At 42.6% G+C, this 21,005-nt stretch overlaps 2 protein-coding genes across 2 annotated transcripts; one reads left to right on the forward strand and one right to left on the reverse strand.

The window, feature by feature from the left end:
* Positions 1–295: 295 nt before the first annotated feature.
* znf710a (zinc finger protein 710a) lies at positions 296–7,496 on the forward strand. The gene is made up of 5 exons (XM_030766395.1): positions 296–340; positions 3,161–4,750; positions 6,323–6,514; positions 6,606–6,780; positions 7,328–7,496. The coding sequence occupies exons 1-5, from the start codon at positions 296–298 to the stop codon at positions 7,489–7,491; spliced, it is 2,166 nt and encodes a 721-aa protein (XP_030622255.1). The 3' UTR covers positions 7,492–7,496.
* A 2,348-nt stretch (positions 7,497–9,844) lies between these two features.
* On the reverse strand, positions 9,845–20,566 carry idh2 (isocitrate dehydrogenase (NADP(+)) 2). The gene is made up of 11 exons (XM_030794410.1): positions 20,388–20,566; positions 15,625–15,716; positions 14,485–14,650; positions 13,632–13,792; positions 13,375–13,518; positions 12,632–12,768; positions 11,887–12,038; positions 11,444–11,556; positions 10,739–10,836; positions 10,466–10,558; positions 9,845–10,226 (listed from the first exon to the last, which is right to left on the reverse strand). Exons 1-11 carry the CDS (start codon positions 20,497–20,499, stop codon positions 10,142–10,144), a joined length of 1,353 nt encoding a protein of 450 aa, XP_030650270.1. The 5' UTR covers positions 20,500–20,566; the 3' UTR covers positions 9,845–10,141.
* Positions 20,567–21,005: the final 439 nt, after the last annotated feature.

Below are 21,005 nucleotides of genomic sequence, written 5' to 3' on the forward strand. Positions count from 1 at the left end.
GTGTGTGTGTGTGTGTGTGTGTAAAAGGAGGAGGAGGGAAGGGAGGGAGATAGGTAAGGTAAAAGACAGAGAGAGAGAGATAGAAAGAGAAAGAAATGGGGAGATATAGTGTGTGTGCACGCGTCCCTGTGAATGTGTGTGTGTATGTGTGTGCTTGTGTGTGTGTGTATGTGAGGCACCGTCAGTTCTGATAACAGCAACAGTAGGAGGAGGATGTACCGTGTGGGACCGCCCCTCTCTGTCTCAGATATAAATAGGAGGTGGATTTTTTTGCTCCAGTCATTTCTGTTGAAGGATGAGATCCTTGAAGCACCTCAAACATCACACCAGGACCAATGTGGTGAGTTCCTTCCCTTCCATCAGAGCTGGAAACTCTCTCTCTCTCTCACACTCACACACACACACACACACACACACACACACACACATACACTGTTGGTCTTTTGGAGGGTTTAGTGTCTGGTTTTAGGTGCTTCTTTAACTCTCTCTCTCTCTCTCTCTCTCTCTCTCTCTCTCTCTCTCTCTCTCTCTCTCTCTCTGTCTCACTCACTCACTCACTTACTCTCTCTCTCTCTTTCTCTCTCTCTTACACTCACACACACACACACACACACACAAACACAAACATACAAGCACACACACTTAGTTTTTGTCATGACACTTACTTTTGTTTTCTGAAACTGTTTTTGTACTGTAATCAGTCCACCTCTCTTTACAGACCGATCCAGTCTTACTGACTTTCTTTCTCTCTCTCATTTGTCTTTCTTTTATTTTGTCTGCCTTCCATTTTGTCATGTTTTTTTATATCCTCATTTTCTTGTCCCCCCATCTCCCTGTCTCTCTCTCTCTCTCTCTCTCTCTCTCTCTCTCTCGCTCTCTCTCTCTCCCTGTCTCTGTTTCTTTCTCTGTCTGTTCTCACTCTCCCTCCCCTCCCCTCTCTTTTTGCCTTCTCTTTCACTCAGTCACTCATTCACTCACTCACTCTGTTTCTCTCTGTCTCTCACCCTCCACTACCCCTCCCACTCCCTCTCTTTTCTTTTTTCTCTGTCTTTCTCTTTATCTCTCTCTCTCTCGCTCTCTCACTCACTCAGTTTCTCTCTCTGTGTCTCATCCCCCGCCACCCCTCCCTTTCCCTCCTCTTTTCCTATTCCTGCCTGCCTGCTTGCTCTCTCTCTCTCTCTCTCTCTCTCTCTCTCTCTCTCTCTCTCTCTGTCTCTCTCTCTCTACCCCTCTCTCTCTCTCTCTCTCTCTCTCTCTCTGTCTCTCTCTGTCTTTCTCTATCTATCTTTCTTTCTCCCTCCCTCCCTCCCCTCCCTTCCCTCTCACTCTTACTCACTGACTCTCTGAAACCCCACTTCCCCTCCTCCTTTTCTTCTCTCTCTCTCTCTCTCTTTCTCTTTCTCTTTCTCATGTTCCCTCAGTTTCCCTGTTTCTTTTTCACAAACCCCCACCCCCACCCCACCCCTTCACACACATGCACATACACACATACAAACACAGTCTGTTTCTCCCTCTGTCTGTCTGCTTTAAAAGCGGTAATTATAAATGACGTGGTTATCAGGGCATCCAGGTTCCCCTTCTCTCTCTCTCTCTCTCTCTCTCTCTCTCTCTCTCTCTCTCTCTCTCTCTCTCTCTCTCTCGCTCGCTCTCTCTCCCTCTCTCACATTGCTACCTGCCTATCTTTCACTCTCCTTTTTATCTGTTCCTCTGACTATTTCATTGCAGTGGTTCTGTATCTTTGAGTGTGGGTGTAAATCTGTTTGTTTTTTGGATTTTTTTTCCCCCACTTATGAAGGTTACAGTCATGTGACAGAACTAGTCTTGGCTTTGCACAGGATAGGTACAGACAGTAATGACTTCAAAAATGCTAGAGAACAGCAACATCAACCTGCAGTAGCAAGGGAAGGTTTTGACTAGCCTGTAGCCTTAGAGGTATAGGCCTCTCCGTCAGCATAATAGGGAAGAGCTGCCACACACTTGGAGGTGCATTCAACACTAAGTTTCAGCAGAACATTTAAAGTATATTCAAACAGTATTCTATACCTCCATCAGGACTCTGACTACCACCTGGTGCAGTGTGTCTCTGTGAGCTCTGGTGGGGTTAGGTAGCTGTATTACTCCCCCTGATGCATCCGTAAGGACAGGGGAGGGAGAAGTTTGAACCATTGGAGTGTAGTGTGGCGACCTCTCTCGTAGAGCCAACCTCGCATGGTCCGACAAGCACGAAGTGGTCATTGGTGGCCGGACCCTTCACGGGAAATGCTGTGGACAGTCCACGGATGTGAGCTTCCTGACTGGACATCAGGGCTCCTTTGTGCTTCGTGTTTCTTTTAAAGACTGTTGAGGAAGGAAGCGTGGCGCTTACATAGATCTGCCCTTATCTTCGCCATCTGATCTTCTCTGTTTCTCCGCTGGATTCAGCTGCAAGAAGCAAGGCATTGTCAGAATGCAGCTTTTTTCCACCAGCTAAGCTTGGAAAACGTTTTTTCCAGTTGTTCTATGGTCAGATTCATTGTAACACTGCAGTTGCGAATTTGTGTGTGTGTGTGTGTGTGTGTGTGTGTGTGTGTGTGTGTGTGTGTGCAGCGCAGAGATTCCTCTTAAAAATTGTGCGCTTTACCCAGGTTTTATTTATCTTTCATTAAACTTCTTTGAACTGAGCACAGTTTCTATAGCCTCATCCTCAGGTAACCGGCAGAATGAAGGAAACACTTGAGTAAATGAGGGATACATGGTCTGTTAGAAGGATCTGCTTCCTGAATTAATTAAGCTGTTAACATCCTGTCATCTTTAGTGCTGTGCATGAAATAACAGGCTTGTAAAATCTATGGCAAGGCACGTTAAAGCTTTTCTTTGGGAGGGTGATGTTGCCAAAGTCCCAGTAAGACACCCTTTTATGTTGGTGTTTCCTTTATTTTGGCACCCACCTGGATGTTTCCGGGGCTGTTGCCATGATTACTGAATTTTGACTCTGTTGTGGTGACTCGCAGTTGCCATTGTTCTCCATTGTTCTTGCTCTTTTGTTCTGACTCTTCTTTGTCCTGACTCTGTTGCCATGACTCTCCATTGTTCTTACTCTGGTGCAATGACTCCTCATTTTCTTGACTCTGTTGCTATGACCATGTAATCTGACTGTATGTTTTCTCTGCAATGTTAACAGGAGGAACAGGAGCAAGAGATTCCTGTGGTTCACTGTTATTCTAAAGTGATGGAGAAGCAGGTGGATGCGGGCACCCAGACAGACCCGGTGGTGGTTCTTTCTCTGGCCCAAGCAGCCGTGTTAGGCCTGATTTCACAGAACGAGATCTTTGGTGCCACCATTGCCCCAAATGGCTTCTACATGGGTGAGATGCGAGAGTGCCCCCCTCCTCCCCCTGAGGTTGTGGAATATGAGTACGCAGATCAGCTGATCGGTGCCAACGGGGATTACCTGCCTGAACCACATGGACCGGACGGTTCCCATTCCACCGATCGGAGAAGACCTGGGCCCCGCGGGAAAAGTCGGAGGTCCAGGAGCGATAGCGAGGTAGCTGTAAGAGCAGGTGAACCCAGCAACAGAATACGTCACACGTCCACTCATGTGAAAGGAGAGAGCTCTGAGCTGTCTGACCCCTGCGTCCACACAAAATCCCGCAGTAGCCCAGGGGTGACAGCGGAGGCCATGGATCTCGTCACCCACAGAGTGCCTCTGAAAGAAGAGCACTGTAACCGAGGCTGCCTTGAATGTGCCAGAGAAACGACAAACAGAGAACAGACAGATGCAGACCATCAGCGAGAGCAGGATAGCCCCACGGAGCAAGGGAGAGCAACGGTGCAGCGGCAAGACGAAGGACGAAGAAAGGCGGTGGATGAGGATGACGTGGAAGAGGAGACGGAGGAGGAACAGCGGGTCATCCGCCTGAAGACTGCAGAAGAGGAGGTGAGTCCCATAATTCGCCGCTACTACGAATCAAGCGTGGTGGCGTACGAGGCGGCAGAGATGGGCATCGCAGCAGACTACGATGAAGGCGGCCAGGCCATGATCTGGGCGGATCAAGGAGACGGCGAAGGGTCGTTGGGCCGACGCATGCAGATCGACCGTCTGGACATCAACGTCCAGATCGACGAGTCGTACTGCGTAGACGTCGGCGAGGGGCTGAAACGTTGGAAGTGCAGGATGTGTGAGAAGTCATATACCTCCAAGTACAACCTGGTCACTCATATCTTGGGCCACAACGGGATCAAACCACACGAGTGCCTGCACTGTGGCAAGCTCTTCAAGCAACCCAGTCACTTACAGACACACTTGCTCACACACCAGGGCACCAGACCACACAAGTGCACCGTCTGCAAGAAGGCTTTCACCCAGACCAGCCACCTCAAACGCCACATGCTCCAACACTCCGACGTCAAACCGTACAGCTGCCGCTTCTGCGGACGGGGCTTCGCCTACCCCAGCGAGCTGCGCACTCACGAGACCAAGCACGAGAGCGGGCACTGCCACGTCTGCACTCAGTGTGGCATGGAGTTCCCCACTCATGCCCACCTGAAGAGGCACCAAGTCAGTCATCAAGGACCGACTACCTTTCAGTGCCCCGAATGCCACAAATCATTCGCCTACCGCAGCCAACTGCAAAACCACCTGATGAAGCACCAAAATGTCCGGCCGTTCGTCTGCTCCGAGTGTGGGATGGAGTTCGTACAGATCCACCATCTGAAACAGCATGCACTCACTCACAAGGTACTGACACAGCAGGCTGCCGAGCACAAGGTACTTCAACCTTTCAATGGTTCGCACATTTTACTCATCGCTCCACAATGCCTGTCTATTCTCCACCTAAGAAACTTTTTTAAATGGCACCGAGAAGGATTATAATATTCTCCACTTTTAAAGATAGAAGTTTAGAAGTTTTTAGGGGTTATAGTCGATAAAAGTAATGATTCTTTATAATATTGTAACATGGTTTTCGTTTGAAGCTTTTGAAGTTGGATATTTTTCCTCCTACTGTGTTTCTAAGGCATGTTGTAAGACTCCTCTTACCAGAACAGGTTTCAGTGTAAATGGAGCTTTCTTTCATTATGCTCCGCCCAGCTCAAAGAGTCTGCCTATGTCCTTCTTACCTGTCATAGCATTGGCTTAGCCCCCGCACCCTCCTTGCTAAACACACACACACGCGCGCGCGCACACACACACACACACACACACACACACACACACACACACACACACACACACACACACACACCCCTCAGGCCCAACAGGGAGTGTCCCTTTCCTGCATGTGCCTTTGTGCTTTTGAAGTGTCAAACCCAACCGATACTGACACACTCTCTCTCTCCCTCTCTCTCTCTCTCTTTCTCTCCCTCCCTCCCTATCTGTCTATCTCTTAATCTCTGTCATGTTGGTGAATCTCTGAGACTGTGATTCATGAGCGGAAATAAAAGCAGTTATAGATCAGCCATAGGATAAGTAAAACATTGATTTGTGTGCATTGTGAATAACACTGTTGGTCTGACAGCATAGCCTTAAAAAATCAGGCTCAACAAATTATGTATATGTGTGTGTGTGTTTTAAATTATATGCATTTTTGTTAAGTATGAATATAATACTTAATACACTTTTAAGTCCACGGAAACAACCATATGGCATGAGCAGAACTTAGACATGTACATTTTGGACTACTTCCTAGATTTATTTTACATAAATTGAGCAGCAGTTAATACAAATTGTCCCTAAACAGTTAACCACTGCTTTAATTTCACTGAATTATGCTCACTAAAATAACCCCTAGAGAGAGAAGAGATTACTCATTTGTTTAATGGTTAAGCTATGTGGAAGTTTAACTACTAGTCACTTCTCGCCATTGCCAGGGCAACACACACTCTACGTTCTGACACAGGGTGGAGCTGTTGGGCTCCAGCTGCAGTTTTTTACATTTGTGACACTTTTCTTCACTATCTTCTCACACTGTAGAAATATGTGATAAACTATATTGCATCCCTTTGTGTTTTTGCCTGTTTGTGTGTGTGTTTGCACTGTATGTATTTATTCAGAGCGTTGGGAAACCTATGGGAAGTCTAATTAGCCCATAGGAAGGCCAATGAGGTTTTCTATCGACTCAGCTGTATCTATAGCCGGCAATGTTTTTTCTCCTGCTCATATAGTTCCCTCGTCAAATCTTTTTGTTGCTGGCAAATCCACATCAGAAATGTTCCTTTTGCTTAAATGATTAAATCTGCACAGACTGTCTTGTCATTTCTTAAAAAAAAAACAAAAAAAATTAAATTATTCCCAGAAAGAACAATAGATTTTCCATTCTTGGCGCTGTTTGTGTCACCACAGGGAATGAAGGAATTTAAGTGTGACGTGTGTGCGCGTGAGTTCACCCTCTCTGCCAACCTGAAGAGACATATGCTGATTCACACCAGTGTCCGGCCCTTTCAGTGCCATGTCTGCTTCAAGACCTTTGTCCAGAAACAGACTCTCAAGACCCATATGATCGTCCACCTCCCTGTCAAACCCTTCAAATGCAAGGTGAGAGAGGACTCATCACTCTTTCTTTTATTTCTATGTATCAGAGTGTATGTGCTATCTTTTCTCATGTGTGTGTGATGTGTGCTCATAGGTGTGTGGTAAGTCCTTCAATAGAATGTATAATCTCTTGGGACACATGCACCTTCACGCTGGGAACAAACCATTCAAGTGCCCGTACTGCTCCAGCAAATTCAACCTAAAGGGAAACCTCAGCCGGCACATGAAGGTCAAACACGGGATTTTGGATGGTTCCCCAGATGGGCAAGGTAAGAGGACTCAGAATACCTGATTTAATGATTCAACACTTAATTTCATGTCCTAAATTCCCCCATTATCCTTGATATGAGAGCATCCACGTGACCTTTTAGCAATTAGCAATTTCATTAGCCTACTGTCTTTCATTGTACTAGCACATTAGCCTAACAAGTTTAAAGCCCTTGTACGCATGTCTGTTACATTTTGGGAGGTATGACACTTTCATGCCGGTTGTTTTGTAAACATGGTCCAGCTGGAATGAGATATGCCTGTGTTTGGCAGGAGAGTTGGAAGAGGTACAGCAGTAATAGAGAGAGAGAGACAGACAGACAGGCAGAGATGCCATGTGGTAATGTCATTATGAAAGAGTGAAGGAGGCCTTGGTAGTGTGCTCATGATGAAGTCTAAATGGAGAGAAGGGGAGTTTGGGAGTGTCAGTGAGGGAAGAGACTGACTGTTATAGTACTGTAGTGTGATATGGGGAGCACTTGGCTTTTGTATCGTTTCTGTGTTGAGAAATTAAAGATCTTGTTTGTGTGTGTGTAATTCCTTTCCCAGATGCCCTCCCTGACATGGAAGGCCAGGAGGACTACGAGGAGGAGAACTATGATTTCAGCGAGAGAGAAAACCTTGCCAGCAACAACGCACAAGACATCGCTAAACTCGCCGAGATGGGTTACTACAACTTCGCCAAGAACGCTGCTCGCTACACCTCACCTTAAACGACTTTACAGACGCTAATGTAGACAAACGGTCAGACAAAAAAAAAAAAAAAAAATACTATCACTGGCCGTTACACCACTGTCGTGGGCTTTCAGACCCGTTAGGGTAATATAGAAAAAATTAATGTGAGAATTAGCCGTATTTGGCTGTTCTGTGAAGTGTTTTTGTTTTGTTTTTTTAGACTCCTTGTTCTATAGGGGGATACTGGTGTTTGTTTGTTTTTTTTCTTACTGTAATTCAATGGCCTTTTACTTACATTAAACTTTGAGGATATTTCAGCATTTAAATGTCCTAAAGGAAATGGTAAATGAATACAGCACATGTATTCAGAAGATGCCGGTTATAAAGTATAATTTTCTAATGCCATACTTGATCTTGTTGCAGAATACAGTAATTAAGAGAGAGAGAAAAAAAGTAACATTTCATAGGTCAAGCGCGGTAGGTATAGTTAAACATTATGCACACAGGCTTCCTGAGGCACTTATCTCCACAGACTCCAGCTCTTTCTGAATGAGCTCTTCATTGGAAAAAAAAACACTGGTGAGGTCCCTTTCCTTCACACTCGTAGTGACTGATTTGATATTTAAGCACATTAGTGAAAGGCTGTCAGTTGGTGTCTTCTCGTGTCTTACAGTTGAGACCTACTGTATGTTTAACCTGCTTGGCCATAACCAAAGCTGACATGGTGCAAATAGTCCTGATTGCATTTGGCTTTACTGCCTTTAATGTTTCAGTTTTTTTGTTTGTTTTGTTTTTTTGCACACTCTGACTTTTAGCTTAGGATTGTTTCCCTCTGTATTGTCTGTGAAGCTTTGAAAAAGCAGCATGTTGGATTTACGGACTTGGAGTGGGCCGAACGTGAATGTATGGAAACTCCTCCAGTGCCTGCTTCTCATTCTCTCTTTCTCTTTGAGTTTGCCTTTGTATTGGTCCACCTGGCTTCATTCCTGAAAGACCTGTTGGGACACTGTACAGCATTTGAGCCTCACAGCACATTTCAAACACTGTTTATATCTGTGACCATAAGATACTCTCGTTAAGACCCAATGCTTCCAATATGAAGCACGAAATGCCATTTTCAAAGCCTACAATTGCATCTGGACTGAAAAAAAAAATGCTGCAGCTAAACTATGTGATCATCAGCTGTTGAAAGACCAATTTCACTTTGGCTTTAATGGCTCCATAGCTTTGACTTGGCAGCAAAACAACACATGCTGAAATGCTGCAGTTATCATTGACCATTTCAAACTCTGTTATGGCTTTAATGAGGTCCCTTTACAGGAAAGTGACTTATTTTATTTGTAATATTTGCAGGATAATCTGATCTCAGTTTCTTTACTCTTAAGTCAAACCCTGAGCCAAAGAGTCAGAGGACTGTTAGGCTGTGATCCTAAAGCCTGTAAGCCCACTCTAAAGATCTTCAAATTATTTACTACCTGACTCTACTGCAGCTCTGTCTGCTGCCTCAGACACTGTGTAGACCAAACGTATTAGTAATTACAATTCATTTTTAATGAGTGGGGGAGTTTTCCTTTTCCACCTCAGCAGTCTTCATGCTTTTGCGGTAACTTCTTACGAGAGCCCTCACGACAGTCTCCTGTATTTCCATTTTTGACCTTCACGGGACAGATTTTGAAATGTCGAGAAATAATGCATACCCTTTCACACCTATAGCTACTCGTTGTTTCCATGGTAAATCAGGAAAAGGATGCCCCAAAAAAAACTTGAGACAGAAATATTAACTGCCCTTGTGTGTGTACAGGAGCGTACCATCCATCATTCTGCGCAGTGCTGTGAAGTGATGAACGACAGTGTGCAGATGTGTGACAGGGCCATACACTCAGCAGAGAATGATTGGAGGAAATTTCACAATGTATTCTACATTTCTGTCTCAGCTCAGCTCTGCAGGGGCACAACACCTGCCAGGAAGGCATCGCCTCAAAAAAAAAAAAAAAAAAGGAAAAAAAAAAAAAAGTACAATGTTGGTCTTGTAATATTTTTTAAAAGCAAAATTTTAATTTTGTGAGTTGCGCCGTTTGCCGTCGTATTTCACCCCTGCTGCTTTAGTGCTGAGGCGACTGGAGGACCCATTATAGTTTTGTATAAGCTTCTCAAGTTTTTTATTTTTGAAAAAAAAAAAAAGAAAACTTTTTTTGGGGGTTTGCACATCAATGTGAATACGCTGTTGATAGAAACTGTATGTTAAATGTTGTTGATCCATACAATATTGTAAAGTAATAACATTTATTTACATTTAAGAATGTTTTGTTTTATTTTAGGTTTTTTTCCCCTTGGCTGGTTTAATAAAAATAGGACAGAGAAACAAAATCAAACAAAGAGGATTTATTCAATGGTTCTCAAAATGGCCCTTGCATTCTTTTTTTTTTTTTTTTCCATTTGTTTTTGTATGGTAATATATATTATAGGACATACAGTACTTCATCTTACAAAAATAGAACCTTGGAGTTGTTGGGGAAAGGTGGGTGATGGGAGTCTATTTTGATGGCACCAACAACAGGATTGCTAAAAACATGCTACAGACTTCACTAGGTTTTTAGACTTCTCCCTTCATACATGATGCTTGTGGTTATCATGACCTTTAATTTAAAAATGAGGTACAAAAAAATGAGAGACTCAGTCTTCAGTCCTTCATTTGCCCAGGGCTTTGTCCAGATTCTTCCTGATGGCATCTAAGAAGTCGGTGGTGTTAACGTAATGCTCGTTGAGCTTGACACTGTGAGAAAAGCAGAGGAGATACGGAACCACTAGGTTACTTGCCTATTTGACATTATTAATGGGTAAAAAACACATTTTTTGGAGAAACAGGGTACTTATGTAGACTTTTTTTCCCTCAGAAAAACTGGGTTATGTATGTTTATGGTTATCTAAAAATGTCTGTTTTGCTAGGTTTAATGTTGAGCTGTTTTTTCCTCTCAACGAAGTAATGAAATAGGTCAAAATTTGTTGACTCACTTGGCTAGACCATGAATGCAGCCAGCCAAATCCTTGGTCATCACCCCACTCTCCACTGTCTCCACACACACACGCTCCAGAGTCTGGGAGAACCTGCCAGTCAGCAAAATAAACACTCAGGCAAAGCACACAATAAAACAATTTTATACTGAGCTGAATATTCATCATTCAGTTATGAAACCCTCCAGTTTCATAAAAACAAGAACCACTTCAGGGTGGTTTTGTTAGAATGCTCCGTGCACTCATGCAGCCAAACATAATGAATGAACTTACTTAATGAGGTCAGGAGTTCCATCCAATTTGCCACGGTGTTCCAGCCCCCTGGTCCAGGCAAAGATGCTAGCAATGGGATTGGTGCTGGTTGGCCTTCCCTAAAATGAGACAATAGGTTTATCTTAACTGAAACAAAGATGTCACTATATGTATAAACACTTCTTTAATCTGTCTCTTAATCCCATATAACCACAATTTTGTTCCAAAACAAATCCTAGAAAAAAAGAGTGTGTGTTTGAAATGCCTTAAAACAGGCATATAACACAAGTCATTGAGCCCAGAGTGCTAGATTTTGTTTCTTACAACTACTTCATAAGTCTCTTAGGCACTTGTCTCACAGGCAGAAATCAGTTTCTGATTATTGACTGTCAGTCAAAAAAGCAACAAGACTCAACACCTGAAAGGGCAAGACTTGAGTTTACCTGTTGAAACAGCTTAAACTGTCTCGCCAACTAAACAAAACTGTGGTTTAACTGTCTCAACACTAGATGGCAGTATTTGTAAACAAACCCAGCAGCAGCAAAAACACCAGCTGTGTCAACAGCACACTCTCAAAGTCACTACATTCTCACCACCTGCTGTGAAAAACAGCATTTCATACAGAGCGTTACAATACACTCCCCTTCATGCAGATGTCAAACTTAAAAAAAAAAAAGAAAGAAAAAAAGAAAGAAAGAATGAAAGCACAGCTGTGTATTCACCGACCTTCTGGTGTTCACGGTAGTGTCTAGTGACAGTGCCATGGGCTGCCTCAGCCTCGATGGTCTTTCCGTCAGGACACACCAACACAGAGGTCATCAGCCCCAGCGAGCCAAAACCTGCGGACAAATTTAATCAGCTTCAAATCAACCACGACAAGAACGCGACTCATACTGCAAACAGCGTTCAAACTCTTGACTTTCCCAGGTTGTTTAACGGCTGCCCTGTCCAACAGGGAAACATCCACTCAAGCACATTGCATTGATTTTTTACGGGGGGAAAAAAAAAATCTAATCACAAGCTGTAGTCATGAGCGGGGACAATAATAATTCAGAGTCTCTACAGATTTAGCCAACTCTAGGCCTAATGGTGTACAAATGCACACTTACAAATGACTTAGAGATATGTTCTAAATTTTCATACTGTGACTCGTTAAAATCACCACTTACCCTGAGCCAGGATGTCAGACTGGACATCTCCGTCGTAGTTCTTGCAGGCCCACACAAAGGCACCGGAGGACTTCAGGACCTGGGCTACCATGTCATCAATAAGTCTGTGCTCATACCAGATCTTCAGCTTGTCAAACTCTGGCTTGTAGTTCCTATTGGGGGCATTTTGCAAATTTAGAAACAGCAGAGGAGAGAAACCTTATGTAAGCAATGTGATTATTATGACTAGGTAATTCTTCTTCTTCTTTTTTTTTTTTTTTAAGATGAAGCACAATAGTGAGAATTCACAGTCTAGAGTCATGCAACACATTGCAACCAATCAGACTTCCTGGGCCAGCACAGCTCCCGCCTTTTGGCCTAACAGAAGTAAGTAGCTTGTTGCAGAAACTTTCGAAGAAAGTCCCGTGTTTCTATTTGAGAGGTTCTATGCTGGTATTGTTTGTTGAGCAAACATGAGAAAAATATTGGTTTGACCTTTTTATTTCCTTGCAAAGAAATTATCTGCTTCATATGTGCACTCTCTCTCCTTCACAAGTAAACACACAAACACACTCGCGCATGCACACACACCATTTAGGATTTCTGACTATGACTGTCCCAGGAGGTAAAACCATGTTTACTATTTTTAAAAAAACCCCAAAAACTAGATCATCTGTGTAAATGGGTCACCTTCTGACAGATCTCTCCTTAACTCTTTCCCTTAACACAAGAATCAACACATCCTCTTATCAAACCAGTGGCTCACTTCTCAAAGATGTCCTGGAAGATGTCCTTGAATCGGCCATCGTAGGCCTTCAGGATGGTGTTCTTGGTGCTCATGTAGAGGGGCCATTTCTTCTGAATGGCATACTGGAAGCAGCTGTGAGCAAACCCAGTGATGGACTGGTGGACAGATCAGAGAGGGCACATACATACACATGCATAAACACACGTGTTATAAATACACGTGATATATCAGGTCAATCAACGACAGTTAGTTTAAAAAAATAAGGCTTCGCTTAGCCCAGGGGTTAAAAAAAATTACAACTCCCTCCCGAAAAAACCTGGAGTACACAAAACACCACATGTTGTAAACCCAAATAAGCCATCAGTACCAACAGAGAGCAGAGTTAAGTGAGGGTCAGGGCAGGCTAACTGACTGAGGGTGGTAGCCAAAAACACAAGCTGTCTCAGACAAAACGGCTATAGGAAAGCTAAAGGCTATGCTTTTCAGACATATAATTACAAAGTAAGAAGCTCTGAGTTTGTCTTAGCTTCTGGCAGACCTACAGAGATGCAGAAATAGATATATGAGGGCTTACTACATAATTTTTCATAATTCATAATTCTATAACATAATTCTTAAGTATACGTTTTTGGAGATATTTAAAGCCATACTGTGCAAAAAATAATGTCACATGTTTGTCATGCATGCAAAGTATAAATTCATTTGGTCAGTATTCCAAAACTGCCCCTGTGGTAAGGAAAACAGATAAGAAACTCATTCACCTCATCAGTGTTGTACATTCCCATTCCACAGCCACCACCTGGGAAATCATACACTTCCCACTCCTTGGCTTTGCTTCCATCAGCAGGAGTAAAAATGATCTTAAATTTGCCTGGCTGGTCCACAACGAAGTCTGTTGCCCTGTACTGTGGAGTAAAAGGATCATTTTTAATGACAAGTTTAAGGACACAGACACACAAATGAAAAATTTCTACTTTCAGAGAAGACAGAACAACCAAAGCATCCAGAAGCAGCAGACCTGGTCACCAAAAGCATGTCTGCCAATCGTGATGGGCTGCGTCCAACCAGGAACAAGCCTGGGAATGTTCTTGCAGATGATTGGCTCACGGAAGACAGTACCGCCGAGAATGTTCCTGATGGTTCCATTAGGGCTCTTCCACATCTTCTTCAATTTGAATTCTGAAGAAGAGGAGGAGGACGAAGCTCAGTACACAACAGAGGAGTTCAAAGTGCCAAATCTGTAACCTCATGTGAGCCCAAAATTAGGTCAGTATTAAAAGTGATTCTAAAACCCCAAATATTTTCATACATAAATAAATCCATAAAGGAATTAATCCCCACATGAAAAAAATCTGAGTGACTCATACAGGCATTTCTTTAAACTTAGTCCATTGGGCACCTTGGGCAGTCCAGGTCTATGTTAGACCTTGGTGGTAACGGCATAGTGCTAAAGGAATTTGCCTGACCCACAGCATGACAGACCAACAAAGACGCACCCTGAGCTAAGCAATTAACCCCTAAGGTTGCCCGAGAGTTGTGTGACCTTTGACATAAATAGTAATGGTCTTAAGTTCCATGGAATAACAGTGTCAGCAAAATTGTCATTTTTTAATTGCGTTCACTCCCACAACACAAATTTACAAAGAGCCTGATAATTAGTTGAGGTTTAGGGCATGCTGAAACAGGAGTACGCTGATGTTTGGTAAGAGTATAAAACACAGGCTGTCAAGAGAGCTCCCAGGACCGAGATAACAATGATCCTAAATTTGCCTGATTGGTTTACATCATCTACATTCAGGACTAATGTTAAAAAAACTTTAATGAGAAGTCTTAGCTAATTCTGCTTGACGTAGCTGTAAGCGTAGGGATACCTTCGACCCTGGCTTCATCCGGAGTGATAGTGGCACATTTCACTGCGACGTGGTATTTCTTGGTGGCTAAGGCAGAGTCGATGGTGACCTGGTCGTCGGTCTGATCGCGGTAAGGAAGGCCAAGGTCGTAATATTTCAGCTCCACATCCACGTTTGACAGGATGAGCTGTGGAAGTCATAAGTTATCTATTAAGAAGCTGAAGGAGACGGTCTCTCAAAACAGGACTGCTACATTTGTGCAGAAGTGTACACTGCCATATTGTGATGCCTTCTGGGATACCAAGAGAAGTAATACTGAGCAGTACATGGCTGCATCACTGGGTCTCTGCATATCTGTCATTCACCTGGAGAATGTCAGTCTTCTGACTGACTGATGCTGATTTTACCTCACGTACAGAGAAAGATATTTCAGTGTGCAAGTAAAAAAATATATATCAGTAAAGCCTGTATTTCTTGGGATTTTACTGCCAAGAAAATGTTGATTCAAGTCAGTTTTATGCTTTAGTAATCAGTCTTACATTATAATTTTGAGTAAAATGCTATTTATTATTGAAAAGGCTAAATATTTGGATTCAGACACTATGTTTTCTAAGCTCCTGGTTGGTATAATGATTTCATTCATTATGTAACAAAGGGAGTTCATTCCACTGTCTCTACAGGAGCCACCGAGATAATTTCATCAAGAGAAACGTCATGTTTTTCCAGGACCAGACCACCATCTGCTGCTGCATTCAAGCCCAGCAATGTACAGTTCATGTGTTTGTGTTTGTGTGCGCAACCAGAGAAAAGCACTGCCCTTACAACAATGTCTATGTGCACATACACAATCTCTCATTTTTCTATTTTTATCCAACAACATTCAAACATGTCTCCCCTACATATACTCTCTCCCCTTCTGTGTCTGTCTCCTTTCTCTCTCTCCCTGCCCCCCTCCCTCCCTGTCGTCCTCTGCCTCTCTCTTTTCTCTCTCTCTCTCTCTCTCTCTGACACCCCCCTACCCTCCCTCTGTCTCCCTTGTTCACTCTGAACGTCAGTTGCAGATTTAAAAATAGACCAGTCAGCTATCACCTCCCCTCCCCTGAAGCTAGCAGACGCTGTGTGACACCCCTCCCCCACTCGCTGGGCAGTGTTTTTAGGTACCTTCTCTTTGATGAACTCCCAGATAATCCTGGTCATCTCATCTCCATCCATCTCCACCACAGGATTGGCCACTTTGATTCGTTTGTCAGCATCTGTCAAAAACAGTGGAATGGGAAAAAAAAAAAAAAAAAGTCTCAAATGTTTGGCTAAGATTATTCATTGGCTTGTCGTTGTCCTAATTTCAGCTCAGCGAAAGTTCTAAAAAAAAAAAAAAAAAGAAAAAAAAAAAAGCAGCGTTCTGCCAGCTGTTCCCAAAATAGAGTTCAAGCCCTTGCGACTGGAAATTAGATGTTTTTTTAAAAAAAGAGAGGAGATAAAATAGCCTTTGTCCGACCCCAGTTAAATACTGATAGATCAAAATAAGGAGACAGAGCACCTCCTTACAGTTAGGCAATTTACCAGGCACAGCCATGGATTCCTAGCCCAAATACATGACAATACGAACAGACCGTCAAGCCTCTTAATCATGTCCGCAACAGCAAACAGCTTCATTCAAAAATGATTACAAATGACTTAGTGCATTCAATATGCTCAATATTCCACGGTCTTTCTGATACCCTATAAGAGCAGTCAGATGGCTCTTTTTGGATGACTTCCTCAAACATTCAAAACATCTCTGTAGACAAGAAGGGTGTGTTGATTTCAGGCAGTTGAGTGAGCAGGGCCAGACAGAGAAGCTTCGTCTACTACACTACCCAGAAGGCATCACAGTGGCACAAGAGAGGGAAGGAGGAAGGAAGAGGGGAAGAAATGGAACAAATCAGGTGACTTGCTGATCCTCCTGCCAAACTCTGACTCCTGCTGTGGATCTGTGCATTCTAAAAGGCTGCTTTTTTGAAAGAAAATGAAACGTGAAAAAAAAAAAAAAAGTTAAATGCTGAGAGACAGAGCAAGCTGTAAATCTCGCCCCAGTTACATTTACAAGGAACCAAAGTAACCTATTAAGCAAACTCCTCTGATGAAAAACAATGATTTATCCAAAAAAAATCAAATCTTGACAACAGTTTACCAGAACTTTCTCTTCCAGTTATGGCAATAAACTCACAACGCTCAATAAAAAGTCAACAAAAAAATTACGATAGCATGTGCTAAAGTGCATTTAGACGACATGCTGCCGTGTCCAAGCACAGCAGAAGGCAATGGAAAGTTTTCAATCTGCACATGGTACAGTGTTACATACCGAGGGAGTATATGTCTGTGCGTGCAGATCATATACATACACATAGGCCTTTAGGTAAACATTACTTGAGGCTATACTGGGTAAAACATATCTCTGTCACTTAGCTGAAGAACACTGAGACAAAAGGCAAAAATTATTCAAAAGGACATAAGTCTCAACTGTAATCTAGCAAAGTAAGAAAGCCTGCCACTGAGTGCACCTTCACACAGACAAACATATACTCCAGACAGTCTCTAATACTGTTGCTTTTATTCTGATGTAAGCGAAAATGTCTGTAGTCACAGAGTCCTGTTTACTGTCAGGTGAAAAGTACTTAGGATAGTGCCAGATGACGGATCCTCTCCCAAACACAATGCATCACAGGAAACAGAGGCTTTCGTACAAAATCCAGGCCGGGTAAGACAGGGAAAAAAAATTATATAAATAAAACGCACAGAATACAGCTAGACGAATACATCCCTAATCAGAAGCAGCAGGGCCGGCAGAGAGGGGGGGGAGGGGAAGTGAAGCTATGATTACGTAAACTGGCTTGAAAATCCCAGCTTCCAACAACAGTGAATTACCAGAATTCAGAGCAAAGAAAGAAGCCTTCAGTGAGACGTGCATGAAAGCACGTTTTCTGGGCATGAAGAAACCCGTAACATGAAGAGACACCAACTAGTGATGCCAGTTTCTAATTTTCCTACACCTGGGAGTGACACTCAGATTTAGAGATTTTAGAGAAAAAAAAAAAAAAGACTTGCATTTACATCAAGAGATCATACTTGTTGAAACATGACTGAATCCTACAGCGGCAGAGGACAAAACAGTTTCACTTGGAAAGCCAAAGCACAAGAAGGAAAGGAAAATGCTGTTTTCTCATGAGAGAATTCCACCTGGGTGCTATGTCATTTAAAGACATGCCTCACCTGTCCACTCTTATTGTGGAAACACAACTTCTCATCACAGAGCACTGGAAGCAATTCAGAGGCATTGAAGTGTAACAAAATGCTGACATACATAGAGTGTCAGTGGTGACAGGATTTAAACAGACTAATCACTGTGAATACATTATCCTAATATTTAACAGCACTCACACACACACCCCCCTAAAATTCTGTCTAGTGAGCTCACAACTTTGAAACATCTCTGATTTATCTTCAGGCATCATGATGTACCCTCACAAGATACAGAAAATCCCTTTAAATTACAACTGTAGGTAGTCATCAAAGGCACATGTTATGAAACCGAAAGTTTATGTACGTTATGACCTGAGAACTGATCTCCTAGAGGGCAAAGAATGTGAACACTCATATCAAATATCCAGCTATCACAACCACATGACTTACACCTGACTTTTAGTTGCCAGGGACAATGCAAACAAAAGTGTCTTAGCACTTGAAGGTCAGTGGTGAAAGAGACCAATTCATTCAGAAGTTTTCATATTAGACATTCCTGCAGGTACATTCCCAACATTTTTGCTAGTAGGCCTACATTAAGAGAATAACAGTACACAACTGTTTACGACTGACAACAAAAGGTTTTTGGGATTGCGACCTACATGACAAGAGCAGGGGATAGAGATTTGAAATAAGCAAAAACCAATAACAGTCAAATCTACTCTTAGCTCTCTCAGAGTCTAGTTTCATTTTCTCTACCTCCTGGTCCGGCCATGACTGAAACTTCTGGTTTATGTCTCCTGACTGGTTTATTTGGTTGATCAGTCCTGACAGGAAAACCTAAAAAACGAACTTTTAAGTTTTCATCAATACCAATAATCTGAACAACCCTCAGACTTAAATATTTTGAATGAACTTGGCTCAGTATATGTTTAGGGCAGTAACAGCAAAGTCATTTAATCTCAAATTGTAAAAGCCTTTGGGAAAGGCACATAGTACCTTGTGACTGGAATTAGAAAGGTCATTGTATCAAGATTGATATTTTGCCAGCTCATTTCACAATGACGATGTCAAAAAAAAGAGACCGATGAGCACAGATTTAGCATTAAATTAATCTAATCACTTGAGCAATGACTGCCATTAGCTACTGACAACATAGCAATAAAAAAAATCATTCACTGATAAAATCAAGGTGAAATCTCAAAGTAACATATACCGAACTGCGCTCGGTTTGGAGAAGAAAATCTTCAGCGTAATCTTTAAAAACGGCCTGATGAGTGAACTTTGGCCGGGAACTGTACCCACGCTTTCTTCATTGATCTTTTTATATCTGTACCCATTGGTTACAACAGGCGTGTGAACTCTTAACACTGGGTAAGGATAATGGCTGACTTAACTATAGAACGGCATTTGATCCATTTGCATTCCTATTACTCTGGCAGGAGGGTGACTGCAAAACGCACAAGCCAACCAGTGCCTTCTGACCATTAAAACTGAATCATAATTCATAATCAGCTGTGCACGGAGTTCTCCCTCTGACGTCTAGGAGAAAATACACTGTCCTTCAATCGACCTAAGTTATTCATACATCTTCAAAGTCATAGCCTAGTTCAGGAGAAAGTTTGTACTACCACGGAAAGTTTTCAAGAAAAGTTTTCAAGTTAAACGTTCCTTCCACCTTAATTCCTCTGCAAATCGTCTTGATTTTTTAAAGAATTTATCAGTGAGGGTTTCAAAGGAATTTTAAATCTGCACATATGGTACCCAGTGGGTCGAAACCCGAATTTGGCATAATACTGAATAAAAATGTAGGCTAATAGCTCACAAGACTTATTTATAATGACCGTAAAAACCAATGGATCAGCTCAGCAGACAAAAGCAAAAGTTATAGGACAGACAGCCATACTTATGAGACAACCCCACTGCCCGGCTCGTCTGACCTTGAGGAGTTTTTACGACGTTACCAAACCAAAAGTACAAATGAAATACTATGATGAAGCGCCTTGATGCGGTTCGGTGTTTCGTCGTTTATCAAACAAATAACGTTTTGCTTCCCATATTGTGACAGTTTCTTGGATTCCTCTAGCTATAAACAAACACAGTACCACCTTGGTCAATACTATCACCAATTCGCCATTTGGTCAATTCACACGCTGGGAAATCGATGTATTGACCAACGTGTCATAAAATGATTCAAAATTTCTAAATAAAATCTCCAAATACAGAGAACCATTGCTCAACATAAACTGAGCTTTCCTTATGTAAGTCAACTGCATATGTAAGTTACACGAAACTGTGCGAAAAAAATCTCCTCTTCTATATTCCTCAAGCTTTCAAGAAACAAAGAAATGAGCACGTCTCCTCCTCCAGCAATGCCGGTCGCGTCTCCGGTCAGTATTTGGCGGCTAACTCGCTAAAATAACTCGTTCCAAGCGTTTTGGACCCTAACTATCTCGACTAACCCCGAGCTGATTAGAACAATGGTAGAAAAATTTATGATAAACTTCGATGGATGAAACTGTTATGACTAATTAGCGGATGTAAGTAAGCCACAAGTCGCAGAACTGAATTTGCTAACGTTAGCCCATTCAAAACAAAAACCATTGAAGTTCCTCTTTCGCGAATCTGTTCAAACTTGGTAATAAAAATTACTTAAAGAACAAACAGAATTAACCATATGCTTGGTTAAATGGTGAAAAACTCACAGTTCCTCTGTTGCAAGCTCTGGCAAGTTGCAGGCGCGAGAATGGCAGGGTTTTTGGACAAAGCGGCGGCAGATCTAGTCAGAGAGCTGATGGCTTTTAAGTAACCTGCCATTTTTCTCTCGTTTGACTTCTCGCTGCGATTCACTACACACTCCGATCTAAAGGAAGGGCCGAATGAATTGCCGCGTAGAGCAATATAATCAGAGACCTCCCAGCCGCCCCCCAAAACACTCGTCTCAACGTCAGAGTGAAAGGATGAAGAGGTGGGGACTATTCCTCATCGATTTTACTTTAACCGAATGGACTGTTGTTCACCGATTCTCTGAACATCCAATCAGCGTGGCTTAGACGTCTCAATCGATGACTTTTGATAACCGTTCTCAACTGACTGAAAGTGGAGAAATCAAGAGCGCTTTCGTTTTCAGTTAAGACAGGCAATACTGCGACCGGCTTTTCGAACGCTGTCGTCCTCGGATGATTTCTGGACAGTCGACCATTTAATGGGGTGTTGTTAGTGTTAGAACATGTCTATTACTTTTCAGGACAGACTATTTCAAAATACGGCAGAAGAAATGAGTCATTTAATATAAGTAAGGACGAAAGGTTCTGCAGTGTACA

Source organism: Chanos chanos, chromosome 2, assembly GCF_902362185.1.
Source record: "Chanos chanos chromosome 2, fChaCha1.1, whole genome shotgun sequence".
Classification (NCBI taxonomy): Eukaryota; Metazoa; Chordata; class Actinopteri; order Gonorynchiformes; family Chanidae; genus Chanos; species Chanos chanos.

Excerpts from the sequence above, each read along its gene's own strand:
- znf710a (XM_030766395.1), top strand. The coding sequence starts at position 296 with ATGAGATCCTTGAAGCACCTCAAACATCACACCAGGACCAATGTG. Across the intron at positions 341-3,160 it reads ATCACACCAGGACCAATGTG|GAGGAACAGGAGCAAGAGAT; the intron begins GTGAGTTCCTTC and ends CAATGTTAACAG. Across the intron at positions 4,751-6,322 it reads AGCAGGCTGCCGAGCACAAG|GGAATGAAGGAATTTAAGTG; the intron begins GTACTTCAACCT and ends GTGTCACCACAG.
- idh2 (XM_030794410.1), bottom strand. The coding sequence starts at position 20,499 with ATGGCAGGTTACTTAAAAGCCATCAGCTCTCTGACTAGATCTGCCGCC. Across the intron at positions 13,519-13,631 it reads GACATGCTTTTGGTGACCAG|TACAGGGCAACAGACTTCGT; the intron begins GTCTGCTGCTTC and ends TTTACTCCACAG. Across the intron at positions 10,837-11,443 it reads ACTACCGTGAACACCAGAAG|GGAAGGCCAACCAGCACCAA; the intron begins GTCGGTGAATAC and ends GTCTCATTTTAG.